This window comes from Leptonotus elevatus, chromosome 1 (genome assembly GCF_054856555.1).
Source record: "Leptonotus elevatus isolate MCC_2025b chromosome 1, RoL_Lele_1.0, whole genome shotgun sequence".
Lineage (NCBI taxonomy): Eukaryota > Metazoa > Chordata > Actinopteri > Syngnathiformes > Syngnathidae > Leptonotus > Leptonotus elevatus.
The window spans coordinates 48310030-48334666 of record NC_141239.1 but is presented as its reverse complement, the minus strand read 5'-3'; the positions used below and the strand labels follow the sequence as shown (position 1 = coordinate 48334666).

Sequence of the window (24637 nt, the reverse complement as noted above, 5' to 3'; positions counted from 1 at the left end):
TTGCAATCTAAAAGAAGCGACACGTCGTAATCAAGATTTATGTAATTCTTATATTCAATGAGAATTTAAGTCAATCGTTGGATTGGCTATTAACGGAGTTAAGGTAAAGAAATGACGTCAGAGTTGGGGGACGTTCAGAGAGTACTTGTGGAAGCGAGAGCATTTCTAATATTCACCCTCCACCTGGTTTGACATTATATTTACACACATAATATTTTGATGTCGAATGATTAAACAGTGTGTGGATTAAATTTTGAAGGGGGATTAAATGTCTATACTAGAACTAGGTAGTAGGGGCGAGAAAAAGTAGACAGTATTCCAGTAAATGCGATATTACCTTCTTGGAGAACTGTTCGTCTTTGGATATTCTGACTGACCAAGATGGCGGCGCTTTTAGGATTGCGTGCTGGTGTCTCCGGTAAAATTGTTTAATATTCGAATTCTTCTGGCGTGTGATTCTGTATTTGTTTTTCTGATTTTCATTTGCGCCACTCTGTGTAGTTGTGAACATGCTCTAGTTTGTGATCGCAAACCTAAACAAAAGGGGATGATGCTCTCTGTACTTATAGTAGAGCAAGGTCACGTTACACGATCGTATGCTAACAATGCTTACAGCTAAATTGAATGAAAATTTGAGCAATTATTATTGACCTAAATTGGAATTTATTCTATTATAGTATTGACAGGAAATGGTCCGATATATAAACTAGTGTGGGTTGGACTGGAGTCATGTTTTAAATAAACGTCCCGTTTCCGTTTTTTTTGATAAGCTAATAGCTTTTCGAAGCCATGCTTAGCGTTTTGGTGTGATGATGCTTTCTGGTCAGATTTATTGACTGAAGCTATGTGATTTTTGCACATGCACTGATTGATTGAAACTAAATTGCATTCTGCAGCACTGCCCTTTCTATTGAACGCAATTTTATCTCATGTTGTGCTTTTACTTTTCTTGCCTTCAGCTCTTCACCTGACCTCACCAAGACTGCTGCAGACCTCTTTTAAAATAGTGAGTGTGCACACAAACTCCCCTGTACAAAGAATACATAGCCTACTACGTGTATCAATCTTGGTGTATATTGATCTTGAGTCTTTCATGTTACAGTGCACTGTACCCCTTAGTCGGCGGACCTTCGCTGCAGAGGCCAAGAAGACTTACAGCAGAGACAAGCCCCACGTCAACGTCGGGACCATTGGACACGTCGATCATGGCAAGACCACCCTCACTGCAGCTATCACAAAGGGTAACCACTTTCTTATTGTCGCGGTAAATCTGCTCCTAATTGTCCAAGGCTTTGAATGGTATTGTTTGTCTTAAATCTTCAGTACTCGCTGATCTTGGTGGTGCCAACTTTAAAAAGTATGAGGAAATTGACAACGCCCCTGAGGAGAAGGCCCGAGGAATCACCATCAACGCCTCTCATGTTGAATACACGACAGCCAACCGACATTACGCTCACACAGACTGCCCTGGTCACGCTGACTATGTTAAGGTAACTTTCGGGTTTTTTTTCTGCCTGTGAGAACAAACCACATTTGACGTACAGGCGCCCCAACCAGCAAGTTTTTCGGGTTACAATTTTCTTTTTTCTTTCTGTTGCAAGACAAAATTTGTGTTCAGAGCAGCTTCAGACATGCCACCGCTTCAATCCAAAACAAAATTGTGACGTGTCTTTAATGGATTAATGACATTTTACTTCAAAGGGAGAGAAAAAAAAGTATTTTAAGTACCACTGTATATTTGTGCTTTGTTGTAATTGCAGTTATTTTCCCTTTTCAGAACATGATCATAGGCACTGCTCAGATGGACGGCTGCATCCTGGTGGTGGCGGCCACTGACGGCCAGATGCCCCAAACGCGGGAGCACCTGCTGCTGGCGAGGCAGATCGGCGTGGAGCACGTGGTGGTGTTCATCAACAAAGCGGATGTGGTGGATGACAAGGAGATGCTGGAGTTGGTGGAGATTGAGATTCGCGAGCTTCTTACGGAACTCGGTTATGACGGCGACGTTACGCCGGTTGTGATAGGCTCTGCCCTCTGTGCTCTGGAGGTGAGTGAAGGCGGCACGTGGCTTGAGTAATTGATTGCACGCAGGGCACTTTGATGTTTTGACTGAATATTTGTCATGCGTCATGTCAGAGTCGTGAGCCGGAGCTTGGCGTCAGTTCAATCTTGAAACTGCTGGAGATTCTGGATTCGTATGTGCCGTTGCCCAAAAGAGAACTGGAAAAGGCCTTCCTTCTGCCTATCGAAGTAGTTTATTCGATCCCAGGTATGAACCCAGGGCTGGGGGGATTCATTTAATTTCAGGTCCATCAAACGTGGTGGAAATGTGAGTGCCGATGGGAAATCCATCTACCTTTTCCTTCTCCACTTTTTTTTTGTGTGGTGCGGTTTCAGAAAGGATTTTAAAAAATCTGTCTCAGTTTTTATTGAATTTTATCTATATAACACAATAACATTTGTTTATAATGTTCTCATTAGGGTTGGGAATCTTTGGACACCTTACGATTAAGGGGCTACGATTCGATTATGAAACGATTATTGATCAATTTTTAATTGATGTGTATTGATGCAGTTTTTTACACTGCTCATTTCTAGTCATCTCACTAAGTATTGATTACTTGGTGCAATGGATAAAAAAAAGCGTCATGGTTCGGTCAGATCACGGATTTGAATCACGGTTCTGATCATTTTTGGGATCAGCAAAAAAAAAAAGAAGATAAATAGAATTTTGTCTTTTTAGTTTATAAAACACTTGTTCCCATTAAATAACAAGATTTAACTCAAATTGTCAAATATGACCACTTAGAATGTAGGAACACAAGCCATTTTTGACATTTTAAGATGAATGTTTTTATTTATTTAAAGGAAAAAATATTTGATAAAGAAAATGATTCTGATTATCTTTTCTTTCGTTCCTTAAAAAAAAAAAGAAGAAGAAGAAAGAAAAATACCTTAAACTGCAATTTAAAGCACATACTCCTTCTCCATGGAGAGTGAATGACAAACTAGCATATATTCACATCATTGAAAAAGAGGCAAAGAAAGATAACAAAGCTACAGTTGTCGGACTACCGGTACTTTAAAAGCAGACAGCTATGCACTCACTGCTAGCAGCTAGCGACTAGCTGCTAACACCGGAGACCAATCACACAATGACGGCGTAATAAACTTTAGATCTTTCTTAGCGCCCTAAATTATCAATTGATATGATTTCGGGAATGAAAAACTACGATAAGGCAAGCCAAAATGTGTAGAAGGCAAGTCAAGCTAGCCGTCAGCAGGTCACGCCACCATGCAAGCCAACTTCAAAATAAAAGCATACTAAGGCTATTGCATGGCATTAACGTATTCTTTCTTGAGCTTTATTTTGAACTTAGCCTTTGTTCAGGCGGCATGGTACGTTATTGAATGTTCTTAGTTCAAGCCACAGAGTAAGTCACAAGTCACGCAAAATGCTCCCATACATGCTACTTACATGATCGATAAGGCCATCACAGTGAATGTGGACTGATCTTGTTGTCGTCACGTGAACGTGCTTTTAAATTAAAAGCAGCTTTTTGGATCTCACGGCAAGGTTGGCATCATCCATGTTTGTTTTCGTCTGCGCGCTGCGTTTGACGTGTGTTCTTCCCAAAGTGTCCGGGAGATGAAGGTACAGCGCTTTTATTCACATTTTAATAATCGGAATGTGGACGTTGGTGGCTCGATTCGGACTCGTCAATGTCTGAATCGCGATGGATCGTAGAATCGGAAATTTCCCCCACCCCTAGTTCTCATACATGCCAAATTTCCCAATTTACATGGAAAACTCCCAAATTTCAACCATAGCTTCCACCTGGTTCCCGATCAGTCATTAGAGAATATTACAATCCACTTCTCGTTGAACTTTTTGACCAGTGTGACGACACTTCCTGTTTCGCCCCTTTACTCCTGGTATAAGTCCCGCCCATTCACTTCCGGCCCGCCCCCTTTACCCAAATATGGGCACGTTTCCCCTATGATGTCATACTTCCGGCACTGCCCCTTATGTCCAAATATGGACTTCTTATGACATCTTACTTCCGGTGATCCAGAACAAGTCAGGTCTTATTAAATTGTATCTGTAAAATACAATAACATTTGTTTATAATGTTCCCATGCATGCCAAATTTAACGAGAGACCCCCAAATTTCAACTATAGCTTCCACGTAGTTCCCGATCAGTTATTTCTCCCACTAATCTCCTGATTTTACAGTGACGCAAACACTATATATGAGAAGGACAACTTCAAAATAAAACAAAAAATAAATGGTACCAATTAATATATGGAGATCAATGCCTTGAAAGTCTTTTAATATGAAGTTATTCCCGGGAGTTTCGCGTCATAATGGCTGACTTGACTCGTCGTGCGGAATGTGTTTCAGCTGTTCATATTGCCGCAACAAACTATTGCGACCGACGACAACACAACTTTGACTTGAAATCACGTGCAATCACCAATTAAGAGCGCAAAAAAACAACAACTTAATTATCCTGACTTTGTATCGCTCGGTGCCAGTTGCCAGCGAGAGCCATTGGATTACGGTACTTTTCAAAGGCAGTTTAAATCGACGTAAATGACAGCACACTTTGATGCTGACAGCCTGTCACAGTTGCCTGTCCTAATGAGGACTTTAACAAACAACACGAACGGCGCTCCCAATAAAGGCACACACAAACAAAGGGACGACAGTATAAAATGATTTAAATAAAATCGATTTTGGAACATTTAAAATCGATTCTGGATCGTACTAAATGAGAATCGTGATTCTTATGAGAATCTATTTTTTTGGGCACACCCCTACTGTCCCTTTAAGTAAAGAAAAAAATGTTGATTACAGTATCTAGAAATGAAAACTAGTTGGTTGATCATGATTAAGTGGAAATATGTGCTGTTTTTTTTGTCTTCTGACTGATTGTATTCACAATTGTTCTTTCACCAAGCAATATATGCTTTTATTTTCCAAATACCCAATTATCCGATTTCAGTAGGGGGTGATACGCCTCTGGAAAAAAAAAAACTATTTTACGCAATCCAAAGTTGGCAAGTGTGCGTTCCCTGTCACACAGCTGTTCCACCAAAGTGTGTTTGGCTCCTCTTTAGCCACGTTTCCACCGACGGTATCTACTCTACTCAACTCTGCTCTGCTCTACTTGGCTCTACACCAAAAAGCAGTGCGTCTCCACTGCCCCTCGGCCACCACCCGAGAGCCCCTCCTCACCTTGCCAGTGATGTCATGCTAAAGCGACCGCAGCTAGCATGCACCGCACACGCAGGCAAAACCAATGGAGAGCGCAAACAATGGTTTGTGCCCGTTTATTTCCGCCTGAAGACATCGAATGAATATTGCAGCAACCAGAAGACTGCATTCAATCATGTTAAAAAAGTTTGCGCCTCCTCAAAAGTCCGAGCATTAATCCGTTTGGAAGCCATTGTTGTCCTCGCTTCATCGTTAATGGCAGCTGCTTTCCCGGGGTGGTGGTTTGCGCAGCTGCACATTCATGACGACGTCTCGAACCAATCATTGGCCTCCAAAATAATTGTCACGTTTTGGAACTGGGCTACTTTTTTTCTTTTTTCTTTTTTAGAACCGCAAAGGAGCAGGTGCCAGAAAAAGTGAGTAGAGTAGAGTAGAGTAGAGTAGAGTAGAGTAGAGTAGAGTAGAGTAGAGTAGAGTAGAGTAGAGTAGAGTAGAGTAGAGTAGATACTGGCGGTGGAAACGAGGCTTTAGTGTTTAGATTGCCTCTTCTTTAGAGCCTCTTGTAAGGAAGTGAATGCTGACCCCTGCTGGTCGGAAATAGACATTGCATTGTATTACAACATTACCGAAAAGTTTTTCTTCATTTTTAAAATAAATCTTTTACGTTTGTTGTACTTTTGAGTACATTTAAAAAATGTATTTTTTATTTATTTATTTATTTTATATTTTATATATTTTTCATTAAAAAAGTATTTATATTACTTGTATCATTAATAAAATGTTGAAGTAAGTATTATCTAGTTTCTTTAGTTTTCAGTACAGATGCTCTAAAACTGGCATTTTAAAAACAAAAAATATATCATGATAATCAAGATTGGACAATAAAAATTATGATGATGATGATGATGATAATAATAATGAAAAATTAATTTTTTTGCCATGTCACCCATCCCTGTATGAACCCAATTTCAAACTGTCAAGCTTTTATCCATGTATATTGTGCCATGTAATTTATGTTTAATAGTTATCAATTTAAAAAAAAATATATATTATTAGAGCCTCCTTCCACATCCAAAAACATGCATGTTATTTGAAAGGCCATAAATTGTCCACAAGTGTGAATGTGAGAGTGTATGTTTGTTTGTCTGTACATGCACTGCAATTTTTGTGTACTTACCTGCTTCTCATCCGAAGTCCGCTGGGAATCGGTTTAGAAAGCAAGTGGAAATATTATTATTTAAGGTAAAAAAAGAAAAATATACAGTAGTCTACTTTTAATCTAGGTGAACCTACTCTTACAGGTCAGAACAGAAGACTGCGCTGTCAAATGAATACAATCGCTATTTATACTAGTATAGTAGGGGTGTGCCAAAAAATCGATTCTCATAAGAATCACGATTCTCATTTACTATGATTCAGAATCGTTTTTAAATGCCCCAAAATCTATTTTATTAAAATAATTTTATACTGTCTTGCCTTTGTTTGTGTGTGCCTTTATTAGGAGTGCTGTTCATGTTGTACCCAGTTTTGCAACTGAGGGGCAGTGTGGTTCCACGCGGTCTAATACACTGTTAAGTTGTAGCCACATTAGAGAGTAGAAGGAAAAAGTCACGATCAAGTTATTCCAATAAAGTTTTTTTTTTCAGCGTGGAGCTGTTCTTTTGAGTGATAAAAGTGCCGCGAGTAGCGCGCTAATTAGCATTAGCGAGTCAGACTGGAGTAGATCATTACAATTCCTTGCACAGCTATAGTTTGAAGCAAAAATCACTGTCAATCAAATCATTTTGAATCAAAAATCTTTCTTAATCGAAAATTGATTCTGAATCGAATCGCAGACCCCAAAATCGGAATCGAATCGTGAGACATTCAAAGATTCCCACCCCTATAGTATAGCTTTACAAAGAGAACAGCACTCGGTTTAGATGCTGTTAGAGATTCATTTACTTATATGATTATTAATGTTTACGATAGTATTTTACAGAGCTGTAAATCTGACAGTGTCGTTCAAAAGTGAGCGTTATCATTAAGACAAAATATTTAATGCCACACTTCTATTGCAAGTGGCTGTACTGTTGTTGTAACTGAACTTGTTTTTTTAATGGAATAACTAGATAATAAAAAATAAAAAAGGAGAACATCAAATAATATCATTTGACTCAAAGCTCCATTTTGTGCAATGTTATTGGTTTGATGAGTATTTAATTTGTCTCGTTTGTGCCTGCGTTTAGGCAGGGGGACGGTAGTGGCGGGCACCTTGGAGAGGGGTGTGATCAAGAAAGGGGACGAGTGTGAGTTTGTGGGTCACAGCCGCAGCTCGAAATCTGTGGTTACAGGTAAGCGGAAGAAACGAAAGGGAAAGACATTCAACACCTCAGTGGTGACTAGCGTAGCATTTGAGTGTAACTGTGATATCCTGCCAGGTATCGAGATGTTCCACAAGTCTCTGGATCGGGCCGAGGCTGGAGACAACCTGGGCGCTCTGGTCCGAGGCCTGAAGAGGGAGGATATGAGGAGGGGGATGGTAATGTGCAAGCCGGGGGCCATCAAGCCTCATCAGAAAGTCCAGGCTCAGGTTTGGAAGATGCTGCTTTAAGATGATTTCCTTTTTCACCATGATGGCGAGCCGTCACCATGTGAGTCACGTTTTTTTTTGCTTTGCGTGTCGCAGGTGTACGTTCTTAGTAAAGAGGAGGGAGGACGACACAAGCCCTTTGTCACCACCTACCAGCCGGTCATGTTTTCTTTGACGTGGGACATGGCCTGCAGAATCACGTTGCCCTCTGAGAAGGTGTGTGCTTATATGTCCATTGATCTTTTATGAGAGATGTACACCAGATATAAATGGGTTTGATGTTGCTAATGATTTTTTTTATTTTTATTAATCTGGTTAGTTTGAGCTTTGGAGACATTGCACTTGTTTGTTAATTAGCCGTGTCGGTCAATATATATTTTTTAATTGTAATTCCATGATTTAATAATTAACGCACAATTAATTGAAAATAAATTTCACATTTTATAGCTGTTCTAAATGTACAATATTTTCCCCCTCTAATTTTTCATACTCTTGTTAACAAAAGTGGGGGGAAATGTTAACCCAATATAAATATGGTTTCATCTTATATTTCATTGATACAGTAATTGCATAATAATTCATAACATCGTTTGAAGTTAAAATAAATAAAAAAAAGTACATTGTGTGGCATTGATTTGTGTTGAGGTCATTATCCTCCCACTAGATGGCATAATTGCATTTGTTAGGCATTAGTGACAGCTGAGTGCATTTTTCTTTTCATATCAAGAGCTGTCTAATGTTTAACAAAGTAACTTGTAAACACCTGCGCATTTTTAAAATGGTAAAATACAACTTGACCCCGGTGGCCACAAATATATGCAATATTATTAAATTCATTACTGCTAAATTGTGTTATGGTGACTGCTTTGCATAACGTTGACGGGTTTGTTAAAGTTGAATACGGACGCACATTGTAAAGTGACACAGTTTTACTGCAAACGAAGCAGAACACATCGATGCGTTGCACTTACACGAGAAAAATTAAGGAACTTGAACTCAATATTAACGCACTAATTTTGACACCCCTACTAGAGATGCACACCCCCTTGTAAACCTGCCATCTGATCTTGTCCCTTTAGGAAATGGTGATGCCGGGGGAGGACACCTCCTTGACCCTCACGCTCCGACAACCAATGGTCCTGGAGAAAGGTCAGAGGTTCACTCTCCGAGACGGCAACAAAACCATCGGCACAGGCCTGGTGACAGACATCCTGACAATGGCAGTGGAAGATCAGTGGATAGAGTAATAAAGTGTATGGAGGGGCGGGGCGGGGCGGGGCGGGGCGGGGGGAGGTGTCTACGGCTGGGATTTAAGGGCAGGTGGTTGTCTGTATGAAATGCGCTAATCCTACACAGCATACATTATGCACAGCGTCAACCATTATGTTGCGATATTCCATTCAACCAAAATATTTGTAAAGTTATGAAATCTGTAGTTTTGGTAAAGTGCCAGACTGCTTCATGTCAGTTGTGTAATAAAATGTATTTAACAACAGCATTAGTTATTTTTAATTTTTTCCCTCCCACGTGAAATAGGACAAAATGATTGCATTAAGCTAACACATGAGGGCAGCAAAGAGGCTTCTTTAGAATGATAGCAAGTGATTCCATTACAGTGGGCTTTCTTGGTGTGGATCAGTTAAACTAAGAATTCCTCTACATGCTAAACAACGCGCTAGAGTGTGAACCGTAGCAAAAAAGAACTGATTTCACTCAACCTGCTGAGTGACCATCCGATGTTCACTACTTTTCCAAGTGCATTGTGGGTCATTTTGAGTGCACTAAATGGTTTCTTTTGGACATTCAGACACCCCTACAAAATGGCGGGACCCCTTTGTAGTGCACTATATTGGGAATAGTTCAAACGCAGCCTGACTTCTTTTTGTCACCTCTTGTGCACTTTACACAGGAAGTTGGTCAACTGTGTTTACGGGCAGTGTTCGAGTCAGCGCCTCGTCCTGTAATCCAATCGGCTTGTTGCCGTAATCACATACTGTAAGCGTTGACTGGACGCAACCAGTGCGTGTGAGTGATGTGCTCAGCTGCATGTCAGCTTGCCTCGGAACGACAACGTAAATCGATATGACCAGACGGTAAACGCGGCAACGTTTTAGTGACCTTGATTCTTCTGCTGAACTGTACGGAGCCGCTGCTCCGTGGGTGGCTCCGTCTTTTGCAGAGTCATCTTTGGACAGCGATGATTTCAATGAAACAGAACATGTCCGCCATTTTGAATTTATGTTGGGATTTGTTGACGTTTTTAGCCTTTTATAGTTCTATTTTAAAGGTCTCATATTATTCAACTTTTCAACATACTAAAATAGTTCTCAAATGTGTAAAAGACATGTCCATGACATGCATTCGTCAAAATTGACTTTGAATTTAATATTTTTGCTGTCCCTAAATCAGCCAAAAAACGCTCTGTTCAAAACAGCCTGTTTTAGGGGTGTGTCACTTTTATGTAAATAGCTGCACCAGGCCACGCCTCGGCCATACATAGGGGCAGTGATTTCGGTCATGATAGCCATGTGCTAATGTTGTGAATGGAAACGACTGGCCATGGGAGCAGAAGCAAAGAAAAATACAGACATGTCTTTTACACATTTGAGAACTATTTTAATATGTGGAAAAGTGGCATAACGTTTTACCATAAGAAAAAGTAGCATAACGTTACTACACAGACTATGTTGTAGCATTAGTTTATGATTGTTTAAGCAATGGTTATTTTGCCGTAACCGGCAAATCTCCCGCGAAAGTTATTTTACCGTGAATGTCTCCGATTTGCCGTGAATGCTTGTAGACATTTACAAGCGGTTATGAATAACACAAATGTGCACATTTAGGCCACTGCGCGGTTAGCATCACAAAGTCATGTCAACTAGTTGGCGAGTTGCCAGTCACGGCAAATTAACCACCGCGGATTGTATCTTGACAAATCAATACGCAACCGCTTTGTATTATCCAACCACCGTCTGCTTTATCATATCTGACCTCTTGTGACCAAACAACCTCCACACGACAAATGCAGCTCCCACTTTAGGCACTAAAAGTACACCAAGTAATATGGTAGCAGGTGCACATCTCTTATTAGAAAAGATAGGAAAGAAGGCTAAATCAAAAATGTTAAACTTACATCTTTCCCTTTTGCATTCGTGTCACACTGTTGGGACCGATCCATTATGTTTAAACGTGTTGCAAATCCAGCTCGTCCTTCAAAAATAAAATTAATCCACTGTCTTCTCAAAGACTTGGGACAAAGGAAGCAACCACTTTTTCCGGATCATTGTTTCTCCTCTCCATTTGTGGGGAGAAATAGAAAGGAGCAGCCAGCTTCTCGAATTTCAGTGGGCGTGACAAACCTTTACCAGAGGTGGTGCCACTGACCCGAGGGGGCTTGGTCGAGTGCACTTCCGTGTCTTTTTGACGTCACTAAGTCGCGGAAGTTTAATCTTCCTGTTTGACGCACACATAGAAAGGAGGAGAAAGCTAAAGAAGTCGCGGACTGACTTTTTTCATACCTGGTTGGATTGCAGACAGGCCGGGGGTTGCATATTATTGATAGAAAACCCCACTAAAGTGCATTTTCATACGATGGGACCTTTAATGAATTTATCCATTTGTCTTCAAACTCTGGGAATTTCATCGAAAGACGTCTGAGATGAAAGTTATTGAAAGCTTTTTGTTTTGTCGCATGCTGTTGTCGTGGCGACGCAGTGTTTGCACACGCTTGATTGACTTTAATTCCTAAATAGGTTTTCTCAACTTCCATGCTCAGTCCTGTCCGACTGGATCTTATTTCAAGATTTCTTCCATTCCCATGCTCCCGTTTGTCGATGTGGATGGAAAAGGAAAGTGCCATATTATATTGAGAATAGTCTCTCACATGGGAAAAGATGTGACGATTGATTGCTTGACGTTGCCCTGACATTTTCAACAAGGGCATTCATTTCTCAAAACACTGGCTGATATTTTACCAACATGCTGTCTTGTCCATTCCCATGAGAGCTTTTGGACAGTGTAATATCCAACATCGATCAAACTTTCTAACACGCCATCCTTTCTTATTGTTGAACTTGTGAGAGATTTTGGCAGGTCTGTTCTCACTCATTGGAAGGTGTGATTTGTACTCCAGCAGCCACAACAAAGAAGAATTGTGCTCACGTCATCTCCAGGGTGATATTATTATGTAACATCTTTGCTTGGACCAAATGCTCTCAAAATGCCAGTGAGTTTAATCATCATCATGCAAAAAGTCATAAAGTACAATTAAATTAAATAGATGGTAGGTATTGATGATATAATTCATTATGGTTGCATAAGAATAAAATAGTTTTAAGTAGTATTTCAGTCGAGTAATGTTATTTTTCTCAGCCTCCACCTCCTTCTGACCTGCGGACAGCCAGTGAAGAAGAAGAAGAAGAAGGATTGTGATAATTAAGGCTGCAGCCCACTCTTCACGTTGCGTTACTGACTGTCCACAGGTTCTCCTCCTCCAACTCTGCGGAGTGGGTGGGATGCATCCCGTTATTTTCTCCACATTATGCTTACATCACACTGCACATTTCGGACAATACAGTCAACAGTCTCATGACAGGATTCACAGATTAAACTGTTCAAATGGAATTGTAAAATTCATTATTGAGAGTCTTTAATAAAAAAAAATATATATTTCCACTGTCTTAAGTCAAATCTTTTTCCATTTTAGCGTTTAGTAACAAATTCAATGTGGTGCATGACTTGTTCACATTTAACATAAAAAAAAAATCCGTCTAATCCTAATGTGGCATAGAGTTATATTCATAATTGTTTAGAATAATATTGTGAACTTCTAGTGTGACCCGTATTTCGAGCTTGCTTCATTTTTTGCAGTGGCTAACCCTAACCAGCAGAGGACAGCGTTCGCTGCTAGGCGTGCTTGGCAAAGAGCTTCGCAATCTGCAGCGAAGAAGAGCAACGCGGAAACAGCGGAGTAGAGCGAACTTTGTGAATAAAATTAAATATTGTGTGTAGCAGAAACCCTTAAAAATGAAATGTTTAGCGACAGATTGATCAAGATTCTTTCTGCGCCGCTATATTAACGTCACAGTTTGTCCTAGTCCATGAACCAGCAAGTAGAGTGCTAACTAATCTATGGAAAGGCACATATTGGATTTAGTTGGATGAAATTCCTTATGAACAAGCCTACGTCACAATTACATAAGTCAAAATGGCGGCCTTACTCGGTGAAAACAAGCTGCACTCATTGAAAAGCATTGAACTTTGAATTGCTGCTATTTGATTCGTGAGGATTATTTTAATTTCAAAATGTGATATGAAATGTCATTTGACTACTATAACAATATACCCGCAGAGGCAAAAGTACGATATGAACAGAAATTGGACGTCATTGGTTCAATATCAGAAGAATGTCCTTACAATCAGCCAAAAGGCTCTTGCACATTATTAATAATGAAGGAAATGAAAAGGCATATGTAAACAATTTAGTTCTTAGGCTATCTGAATATTGCACATAATGCTAACCATGTAAAAACTGTTACATGGAAAATTTCAACGGGCAAGCTACGACATGCCCCAAAGAACTCAATTGAAAACTGAAGGTAATGTAAGGGGCCATCATGATTTGAAGTCCTCTAAGGTTTGAGTTCACACAAATAAAACACACAACTTTGAGCATTAACATTAGTTAGTCCCGAAAGTAAGTAGCCAGTGTTGCCAATGAATTACATTCTCCTTATTATAAGCTAGTGTACCTTGACATTTACGTCTCAGAGACCTCTACACTATAACCTTTGTTAAAAGTGAATAGTTTAAAATAGGAATACTCACCACATATTATATTACACTAGTCAGTTATTTACTCTTGCATTCAGGGCTGCCATTAAGGTCACAGGTTAGCGAACTGACGCAGCTCTTCCGAGTGTAGTGTGTCCATAGCAAAGATGTTTCTGAAGGGTTGCATAAGAGCGAAAGAAAAAACCTCTGACCTCAATCGGACACTGTAACCCAAAAAGTCTCTTGCTTGTTTGTCTGCGCCCTATGAGGTCAAAACAAAACCAATGGCTTCACTTGCCATATTCTTATTTTAGTCAAGGACCTAACATGGCTTCAACTTTGCGGATGTTTTAGTCCAATTCCTCAAGAATGCAATTCCTATAATCAATGGTGTAAAATAGGCAATGACCAAAAACAAAAAGGCAACAACAAAAAAGAAGCATGTTTATTTACAGCGCAGATCTAACTAACGTTATATTCATTGTTTTCGCCTCCTGGATTCAGCCTTTTAGCAAGAAGGGCAAAAGCATTCATTTTCCAAAGAAAACCTTTACTACTTTCAGCACAAGTCAGCAAGCTCCAAATGCAAAATGGGCACAGCTGTGCTAAAATGGCAATCAGGTGCGCGCAGACCACAACAACTCACATGGAACAAGGGAGGGGCCGGAACCTTTGACATTTTATTGGTTGGATAGGTCTTATATATTGAAAATGACAACTCATCATGTCAGAGTTCCATATACAGAATGTAAGCTAATATTAGCATAAAAGGCATTGCTTTTATATGTGGTTGTATCAACCATGTTCAGCAAAAGTCCACACTACCTGAGATATTTGCTAGCAGTGTTGTAAAGTACATGTTTTTGGAGCCTTATTAAATGAAAAGGTCATTGTTTCCAGTTGCACTCTCATTGCTTGCTTGTCCTTTTTTTTTCTTCTATACTACGGTGCCTTAAAGCTGCAAAGAGGACCAACATTTTTCATTCAAATAAGTCCATTGTGCCTCAAAAATTTACTTAGCCCCACAGCATGCATCCAAAGTATATAGGTGAGCTACAGATATGCAGTTGTAAGCGACAAACAAAACAAAAAAGAGCCCCGTGCATTCTTGCCACATTTTTACAATCTCAGTCTTTCGGTTCAGAGCTGACGCCGACGACGGAATAAAGCATAACACGTTGCTACTCTGCTGTATTTTCTACTCCAACCACAGTTCACATGAATGGGCGACATTTGCCAGGAACATAATGGCCTTCAGTCAAGAAATGGAGCATAAATATTTATTTGCTTCTCCCACAGCCACAATGAATGAAGGCTTCAGGTGATTAAAATTTTTAATCGTAATTAATCGCATGACTTCACTAGTTAACTCACGATTAATCACAAATTTTATATCTGTTCTAAATGTACAATAAAAAATTCTAGGTTTTGATACTCTTGTTAACAAAAGTGGGGAAACTAATAGAAATAGCTCAAATGAATTTTTGACGTCTATAACCGTCAATGGCAGTGAATGAGTTATGTTCTAATTTAACAAAGAAAACATTTTGATTGCCACTGTCAGGAGGTATATATATATATTTTTTACATGATGGGTATTAGGAGTCAGCAATGTTGAACCAAGTACATTTTTTGCTATCTTCGGCCTTCAGTAGGGACTTAATCATCGTCTTAAAACCACTGTCACGCGGCAGTTATAGAAATAATGTAAAACAGATCGGAATGAACACTTTTCAGCTAAATCAATACAGAAACATTTAAACATTTCAATAAATGTAAATCATACTCACTAAAGATGCTGATTATTCGATGTAGTAATGTTAGCTGATCGTTACAGACATATAATACCATTTCAGTACTGATTTTGAAGGCCCAGGGGAGATTAGATTGTTACGGCAGAACATGGTGGCTGAAATCTTATTGGACCAAAAAATAAAATCCAACATCCACATATATACACTTAAAGCAGTGCAGTCAAAAAAATTGACAAATAAAGAGAATAGACTGTTGGGAATAAATTGATATGATTTCTTGGGGGGGAAAAAAACATGAAATGTAGGTCCCTGCTTCATAGTGTTTAGGTCAGCAGAGAAGGCTCTGCTAGCCGCAATTGACTACCCTGCTATATTGCTATATTACAGTGGCTATATTTCGGTTATATAGCTACAATATATGAAAACGGCCACGTCCAAGTGTGATTGTTCAGGTTTCCCTAATGTTGTGTCTAGTGTGTGCTATGTGAAAGCAAAAGGGCCAAAACCAGATGCACGCTGTATGCGATGGTGCACACGTGCGTTTTTAATACTAAATTGTTAAAGGTTCAATGGGCGAGAACATTTCAGGTAAATTTCCATGGGAATTTTACGATTACAGTGAGCCCCTGCAAAGTCGCAGTTCAACTATGCACTTTTCTTTTTTTTCTTCATTTCAGTAAAACTCAACAAGTCACTGTTTTTGTGCTCAGAGCACAACAATAAAAGTATTACAGTACTGTACTTTGGCACCATCGTTTGGCATCTTGGCGCAAAGGAACTGTTGAAGTGACTTGAGCAGTTCCATTATTTTTTTTTTAAGTGGAGCCTTGCTGGCATCTTTCGGGCAATGTGGCGACCCCCATCGGGTAAAAGCTAAAAGTTACTTCTCCAGCAAACAAGGGGAAGTCAACCTTAAACATTTCTCGACAATAATATGTTATATGTGACCTAACTATTCTAAACATGACATTCTGATCAATTTTACATTTGTGGAATATGAGTTATGCCGCAAAATCCAGTCATTTGTATTCATGTCAGGGGGCGGCCATTTTGCCACTTGCTGTCGACTGAAGATGACATCACAGTTGCTCAGGGCTCAGCCAATCACAGCTCACCGGTTTCTGAAGCTGAACTGTGATTGGTTGTTACTTGAGTAACTGTGACGTCATTTTCAGTCCACAGCAAGTGGCAAAATGGCCGCCTTCTGATATTGATAAAAAACGGCTGGATTTTGCTGCTTAACTCATACTCCACTGGCTTTCCTTAACTACATTTAGTTTTCATATGAAGTTCCAACCTGCGCTTTTGTAAATAACTTATTTATTCACATAGATTCCCATGGAAAGTTCTCCACTGACTTTTCCATTCATATAAGCTTGCATTCATGCACACGATGCTATAAATAGTCTGTGTGGTGTTTTTCTCCATCAGGCATCAAAACAATCCACAGAAGTTCACTAAATGTCTCGTTCAAATTTCAGATTCTAAACTGGATGATTTTCGATCCCGTTCCGAGGCGCTGTGCTCATCCAGCAGGGCCGTAGAACACTGCCTGTCTTCGTCTTTGTCAAAGTCTGCCTCCTCCTCCTCCTCCTCGTCCCTACTGATGAAAGCCAGCTCGTTCTCGTAGCAGAAGGAGTTAGCGCCTGATGTTGTGAACTTCCTGTCCTCCATGTCCCTGGCGCTGCACCTCGGGGTGGACGGCACCTCGAAAGTCTTGTGAAAGTAGGCGTAATCTATCCTGTACTGACTCTTCTCCTCGAAGATGAGGGGCTCAAAGCGGTGACCCCAAAGGACCTCCGACGACAGGTAGGAACTGCGCGCCTGCGTGGTCATGGCGGTGGCCTCCACCAGACCTTCAAGTATGATGACAATCTCAAAGTCCGACGTCTCCAGATCTTGTTTGCTGATGCCAAACAGGGGACTTTCTTCATCGATCTCGTGGATGACGGTGATCGGCGCGACCAGAAAGAGGCGGTCGGTGCCTCTGTCGTAGCCTACGTTCATGTCGATCTGATCCAGAGGGATGTACTCGCCTTCGTCTGTGTAACGAGGCTTGACCATCTGGGCTCGCACGTGAGCCTCCACGATATGGCTTTTCCTCAGATTGGCCACCCGAAACATGAGGCACAACTTTCCGTCACGCATGGCGATGACTGCGTTTCGGCTGAACAGGAGAGTCTCTGCTCGCTTTTTGGGCCTCGCCATCTTCGCCATGATGGCGCCGATCATGAAGGCGTCGATGACGCAGCCCACGATGGACTGGAAGACCACCAAGAAGACGGCAGCGGGGCATTCCTCTGTCACGCAGCGCGCCCCGTACCCGATGGTCGTCTGGGTCTCGATGGAGAACAGGAAAGCGGCCACGAAGGTGTTCACCTGCGTGACGCACGGTACGAAACCGTCGTCGTCCGCGCGGTGCTCCATGTCACCATGCAGGAGGCCGATGACCCAGAAGGCCAAGCCGAACATTAGCCAGGACACCACAAACACCAGGCTGAAGACCAGGAACATGTAGCGCCAGCGTATGTCCACGCAAGTGGTGAACATGTCCGAAATGTAACGACTGGACTTGTCGTCCATGTTTGAGAAGTGAATGTTGCACTGGCCCGACTTGCTGACGAAGCGGCCGTGTCGTTGACGTCTGGTGTGGATCTTGCCGTTGCCGAAGCTCCCCACGGCGGGCATGCTGGTCAGTCTCAGGCCTTCTTCTTCACACGATAGGAAACTGTGCTGGTGGGCTCTTCCCACGTTCATGCCTCAGCGAGGACGGCCACGCGGCTTTCACGCGGTCACGCCGACACATACACGACAGGCTGGGTCCGTCCGATAGCGCTCTGAAAAGAAAAAAGCATTTTAACCCTTAATGGGGTCATTCATCATGATGCATTCAAAATCAACGTTGCAAACCTAGCACATCAAGTCTTGTTTGTTTATCTGCAACCTTTTTACTTCACAATTTCACATTTCATATCGCTTAATGAAACTGTACTTTGTTCACTGGTGTTTGCGTCCTCCATGTAAATGAGTCATAAGCTGCAGATCATTTTCTTCTATGTTTGGTCAGTACGATTCTATTCCTTTTTTTTGATACAGTCAAATAGTAAGGGCAGATCAGATACAGTTAGAAGTCCCCGAACCCATGACATGTTTTTGAGGATCTGGATAGAAAGTGTGACTACAGGAATTCATTTGAATCATTTGACTTATGATGACATCAATTGAACCTCTAAGTTCGCTATGTTACTACTTTTTGTGAACTTTGCCCCCCAGGAGATGCAACAATGGACACATTTAACAAATGCAATACTTAGATTTGAAGTGTTATTTCAGTCTGTTTTTAATATGGTACACAAACACAGGAAGTATTATTACAAAATTAACCACAAAAAAAACACACACACACAAAATGTATACTTTGTATACAGTGTATGCAAAACTGTACGCAAAAAAAAAAAAAAGGACAGAATTTTTACCAATAAGGACGCATTCTATATGATTAAGTGGAATGGATTGAATCATGTCACACGACAAGGGCTGTTTACCTTTCATTCGGACGTAAAGAGGAAACCCCAGATTTAGGATTATATATACACCAATAATAATAGGTTAGCTAAATATTTATTTAATTTTATTTTCTTAATACTTTATATTGACTTCTTCTTTTTTTTACGCAACCAAATCATTTAGGGGCTTTAAGAACATTCGAGGTTTTAGCCATTGGACCGTCCATTTGCTTGTCAATGTTCATGAATCAGGAAGTGGCCTTCTAGCTCAGGGGTCCGGATACGGTTTAATGTCGAATGTTTTCTATTTGCCGTAGTAGAATAAAGGGGATTTGCACATCCCCTACACTAGGTGGCACAGGTGCTCTCATTGTCAGAGAGTGTGCAAGGAGTATTAGCTCCTCTACAGAGGTATATTTACAGCAATTTTATAGAATTTTTTTACTATTTATAGTTACGGCGGAGAGTTGGGGGAAAAAATATTCTATTCATCCTCTTTTAACAATAAATAAATTGAGAAGCACTGTTTTAGAGAAGATGGCCTCATAATGCTAACGGCAGTTAAACATAAAGACAGATTTACTTATTTTTGATCACTTCAACTAATTATGACCTTTTTAGAAAGGAACTATTCATGCATGATAGCTGACATTCACTTTTCAGCGCTATCACTGTTGTCAGCTTATATGTCAGTTGTCACCCAATATGGTTGCTATATTTAGTAACATTTCTAATTCCCGCTAAGGAACCGACGACAGCGGAATCACTTTCACTATGTTTTCCATGAAGGCGAAAGTGGATTTCATTACATTGAGCATTACCAAAGACAAGGTCTCTGTTAATACTTTGATTTGTTGGCATGCTGGAAACTGTTAATCCGAGGTATGTGCCTCCAAGGTATAAATATTTTTGCAGAGGTCGCGTTGTCTCACCTGTATAACTCTGCTTCCAAATACTTTCAGATAAATGATGTTGTATCATTTTGTGAAAAGTGCCTACATACATGCATGGCGCCTATTGCACAATCATATCAGCGCTTTTAATTGGCCCAAAGCAGCGAGCAGTAATCGGCTTGGTATGTTTGTATTATTTATGCAGTAGTCTCCATATGTAGAAACTTTTTCTTTAAATGATACAAAATGATATGTACCTGAAAGTATTTGGAAGACTCCCAAATATCATAGATCCCCAGTTTGAGAACCGCTGTCCTACCTACGGACACTTTTCTTGATTTCTTTTGTTAACGGTTGGGCCTTGATTGAAGTCTTTGCTCTTGTGAGTGAAACTAGTTGAATATCTTTGCTCAAACAACACTCCAATTGTCTCATTATTGTATTGACCCTTGATGGGACAAATCCAATAACAGCATTTATATTGTATTTTAATATTGTCAAGGAATAATTATTATTTTACAGTGAAAGTACCAAAAATAATTAAATATACTGTAAAGATATTTAGCACCACATCTTACAATGCTTTTAAGTATAAGTCAACCCAAAAATGTTTTATTTATAATACCCGTAATATGTTGTATTTGTGCCCTTACTAGTCTAAACATGGCATTCTGATTAATATTGTGTTTGTGGAATATGAATTAAGCAGCAAAATTCATCCGTTTTCATTCCATTTCAGGGGGCGGCCATTTTGTCACCTGCTCTCAACGCCAAATTATATCACAGTTACTCAGGGCTCAGGTAACGACCAATCATAGCTAACCTGTTTTCTGAGTTTGGCCAAGTGATGTTCACAAGCTGAACTGTTATTGGTTGTTAACTGGGCACTGAGCATCTGTGACATCATTTTCAGTGGGCAGCAAGTGACAAAATGGCCGCCCCCTGGGATGGCTAAAAATGGGTGGATTTGCTGCTTAATTCATATTCCACAAATGCAATATTAATAATAATGCCGTGTTTATACTATTGTAAAGAAAATGGAAAATTGGTTTGACTTGCCTTTTAACTCATTCACTGCCATTGACGGATATAGATGTCAAAAATTCACTTTATTTCAATAAGTTTTAAAAAAATTCTACTTTTGTTAACAAAAGTATGAAAACCTAGAAAAAAATGTTTTATTGTACATTTAGAACAGATATAAAGTTTGTGATTAATCGTGAGTTAACTAGAGAAGTCATCCATGATGACGTCATGATTACAAATTTTAATCGCCGAACGCCACTAATTTTTAATAATGTTTTTTTAAAGAAAATATTATGAAAAATAAAAATAAAAAATATTATTTTTTAAATAGAAAAAATTATTGAAAATTTGTAAAAATAAAGATTTTTTTAAAGAAAAGATGATTTAAAAAATAATAACTTAATTTTGCATTAATTTTTTAAGAAAATATTATTTTTAAAAAAAGAAAAAAAAAGTTACTAAAAATTTGAAAAAAAGAACTTTTTTAAATAGAAAAGATTATTAAAAATAAAAATAATAAAAATAGAAAAGATTATTAAAAATTAGGGGCGTCAGGCAATAAAAATTTGTAATCTTAATCAATTGCATGATTATACTAGTTAACTCACGATTAATCACAAATTTGATATCTGTTCTAAATGTACAATAAAAAAATCTAGGTTTTCATACTCTTGTTAACAAGAGTATAATTTTTTTTTAAATGAATGGAAATAGTTAAAATTAATTTTGACGTCTCTAACCGTCAATGGCAGTGAATGAGTTAATGTAGCGAATATGGTTCCTTGCGCTTAAACAGCTTCAACTCACAGCCCTCTTTATACTGTCCACACATCATGGTTGATGATGATTTAATGATCTACGTTCCAGAACGGTTTCCTCAGTAACGACATTTGTGTTTGTAGCAATTGATAAAGTCGTCCGAAGATGGATGCGTACCGGAGTACCAGTCGAGATGGGAAAGTGCGATACAATTGGAAAATAAAGTTACCTTCACTTCAGTGATACGAAATATGCTTTTCTGTTGAACAAGGTACAGAAATAGCCAGCTAATCTAATGCGCTGCCACTTTATGTGACGTATCATTTGTTTCTCACAGCTGGAGCCACTGATGAGGCCGTGTGATTCCCTTGTGAGAATGTGCTGGAAAACACTGCGGCTTGAAAAAAAAGATAAGACACCAGAGCATCAAACGCATACTTTATGCAAGTGCTTTGAGAAAAAGTTATCATTTCAATGTTGTCCAATATTCAATACTGTACCTTACTTGCACTGTTATCATTGCATGTCATTATGTTTTTCTTTATTTTTCTGCTGATTGGCTGAAGAAAATCAAACAGTTCTGCCCCCCTGGTTCCTGATAAAGGATTTAGGCTAATGTTATTACTTGTCTGCTGTTTGGTCATAATTGGACGGTCACAAGATTAAAAATCAGGGAAGCATGAAATTGAAGGTTTGGGACACAAATCCAAAAGTCATTTATGTTAATGTAGAACTAAACTGGTGTTATAAGATAAAGTCACAGACTACCTGTCATGGAAATTGCATTCTTTTGACGTCATCAAAACTTTACTCTGTTAAGCTGCAGTGCCCTTAAGGACACGACTTTAACTGGGTCAGCGCAAAATGACACGATGCTTGGCAGTTAGCTGCAAGCACATTGCTGTGGCTATCATTTGGTTACATCCTAAGCGCCTTATGAAAGTCTCAAATGCATGATATGGATCTTGATCATTTATGGCTGCTTAGGTCATCAATCAGGGGGTTTGATTTTCTCCCTCTTCATTTATAGCTCTTTATCATTTAAGTCATTGAGTTTATTGCCGTGTTTTACCAAGTTGAGTTTGTGTATGCGTATGTGAGCTACTTCACACTTGCTGCCTCACACTGCTCTAGTTGCTAGGCGTCAAGATGATGATGATGATGATGATGATGATGAGTGACCGAGGCGCACTATTATCTAATATATGCTACAATAACAGTCCGCCTGCTTCTGTAATCTTAATGCCAAAGCAGAAATTAATTTAATCCTGTGCGGCCAGGAATAAAAGATGCTGCTTACCTTGTGTGCGGCTTAAATGTTGATATCACTTGCAGAACTTTTGGCCAAACTGCTGCATGTTTCTCTGCTGCTCTTTTATGGGTAGAGCCACTCTATCCTTGTGAGGCAAAAAAGTGCATTGCCGCACACCACGTTCATCTCCGTAAGTTGGAATGCACCTGTTCCTCTTCCTCTGCTCACTGAGGACAGCATTACAACCACAAGTCCGTAACCAAGTTAGTGCTTGGTTGAGCGCAAAAGAAAACAACTGAACAGTACCTCGGATCAAAGCCTTGAAATCTCCAGCTTGAGTTCTTACAAAAAAGGTGAACGCCGCTTCTCTGTTGTCCTAAATTAAATATATTTTGGCTTGCGTGGCCTCTGAAATATAAAGGCGAGTACAAATCGATCCCTCAAAGATCATTTTGCCGTGATCTGTCATCTTCTTCCATGTGTCCGCACTTTGTTGGTAAATCTGCCAAGTCTGCTGCTTCTGCAGAAGATCCTACTCTGTATCCCACATCCACAGCACTAATGCGCACTGCTCAGCCCTCCCCTTCCCTCCCTTCCGCTGTGGCATGGTACATACTTGGCATTTGGACACAGAGTGGTCTTACCTTACCGAGTGTGGCACCAGTCGGAAATATTTAAACTTACTTGGTTATACAAGATGGATGTGCACTGTTGACCTCGGTGATTATTCCGCTGGATTTGATTAGATGTGGTGATAGCTTGTTCAAGTGGGTTAGGTGTGTTGGCTCTGTTGGATTGTATATGAAGCGAATCTGACATTTGGTTTCTAAACACATTATGTTTGAATGGAATTGCTGAAAACATGTGCAAAGATTGAAAACTATGTGAGACATTGGATGAGCAAATTGAGGGCAAATGGATGGGTAGAGTCTTCTTTCGTTTGCGCCATTGTGGGCCGTTATGGGATGGAATATAGCTAAAACCGGGCCAATTGTAATGGAGTCCCTCATTTGCATCGAAATCAGGGCGGTCCGGACCGTGCTTGTCATCGCAGAAGCAAATTGAGTTGCTGGCTCGGAGAGATGAGATTGGCGTGCCCATGGTGCATTTATGTAAACAAATTGCAAGATGTGACCAGCTGCGCCTGTGATGTGAGAAATTGGATTTTTTTTAATTTATAGAGGGTTTTTAAAATGAATGAATGTTGAAAAGTTGAAAAATTCTACACACTATCTTTAACTCATTCACTGCCATTGACGGTTATAGACGTCAAACTTCATTTGAACTATTTCCATTAATTTAACATTGTTTCCACTTTTGTTAACAAGAGTATGAAAACCTAGGATTTTTTTATTGTACATTTAGAACAGATATAACATTTGTGATTAATCGTGAGTTAACTAGTGTAATTATTCAATTAATTACGATTCAAATTAAACGATTCTATTTAAAAAAAATATTTTTTTATTTTTAATAATCGTTTCTATTTAAAAAATATTGTAATTATATTTTCAAATTTTTAGTAATTTTTATTATAATATTATAATTTTAGTTTTTCTTACCTCATTCGAAGTCATGTCTTCCTTTGTCAACTGTGCGCTTTAAGATCATGCACATACTCACACGCGCACCATGAACGAGCCTGACACAGATGCTGCAGTTATGCTTTGGGCCAGAAGTGGCAGTCGCGAGTAAAAAAGTCACAACTTGCACAAAGATCTTTTAATTCAACCTATTTGTGAACGTGAAGGACTAAAAACTCATCAGATTTGTAAAATTCTCAATACATGATTAGTGTTACAAGATAGTTTGAGGATAAGGCCTAACTCACATTCAGCGGAGGCTTCCACACAACATTGTGGGACGCGTGTGTGAGTGTCA

General features: G+C 39.6%; 2 protein-coding genes across 2 annotated transcripts; one reads left to right on the top strand and one right to left on the bottom strand.

Moving 5' to 3' along the window:
• The first annotated feature begins 196 nt into the window (after positions 1-196).
• Positions 197-9289, top strand: tufm (Tu translation elongation factor, mitochondrial). Its single transcript, XM_086066763.1, has 10 exons — positions 197-418; positions 960-1006; positions 1103-1241; positions 1324-1490; positions 1778-2047; positions 2137-2269; positions 7451-7555; positions 7643-7794; positions 7891-8010; positions 8874-9289. The coding sequence occupies exons 1-10, from the start codon at positions 382-384 to the stop codon at positions 9039-9041; spliced, it is 1338 nt and encodes a 445-aa protein (XP_085922889.1). The 5' UTR covers positions 197-381; the 3' UTR covers positions 9042-9289.
• Positions 9290-16530: 7241 nt separating this feature from the next.
• kcnj12b (potassium inwardly rectifying channel subfamily J member 12b) lies at positions 16531-23295 on the bottom strand. Its single transcript, XM_086066762.1, has 3 exons — positions 23063-23295; positions 22805-22983; positions 16531-18157 (listed from the first exon to the last, which is right to left on the bottom strand). Exon 3 carries the CDS (start codon positions 18075-18077, stop codon positions 16791-16793), a length of 1287 nt encoding a protein of 428 aa, XP_085922888.1. The 5' UTR covers positions 18078-18157; positions 22805-22983; positions 23063-23295; the 3' UTR covers positions 16531-16790.
• Between the last annotated feature and the right edge of the window lie 1342 nt (positions 23296-24637).

What these genes read in the sequence shown, in the direction of transcription:
- kcnj12b (XM_086066762.1), bottom strand. Translation starts at nt 18,077, where the DNA reads ATGAACGTGGGAAGAGCCCACCAGCACAGTTTCCTATCGTGTGAAGAA.
- tufm (XM_086066763.1), top strand. Translation starts at nt 382, where the DNA reads ATGGCGGCGCTTTTAGGATTGCGTGCTGGTGTCTCCG. An exon ending in CTGCCCTCTGTGCTCTGGAG is followed by an intron (nt 2,048 to 2,136) that starts GTGAGTGAAGGC and finishes GCGTCATGTCAG; the next exon opens with AGTCGTGAGCCGGAGCTTGG. An exon ending in ATCAGAAAGTCCAGGCTCAG is followed by an intron (nt 7,795 to 7,890) that starts GTTTGGAAGATG and finishes TGCGTGTCGCAG; the next exon opens with GTGTACGTTCTTAGTAAAGA.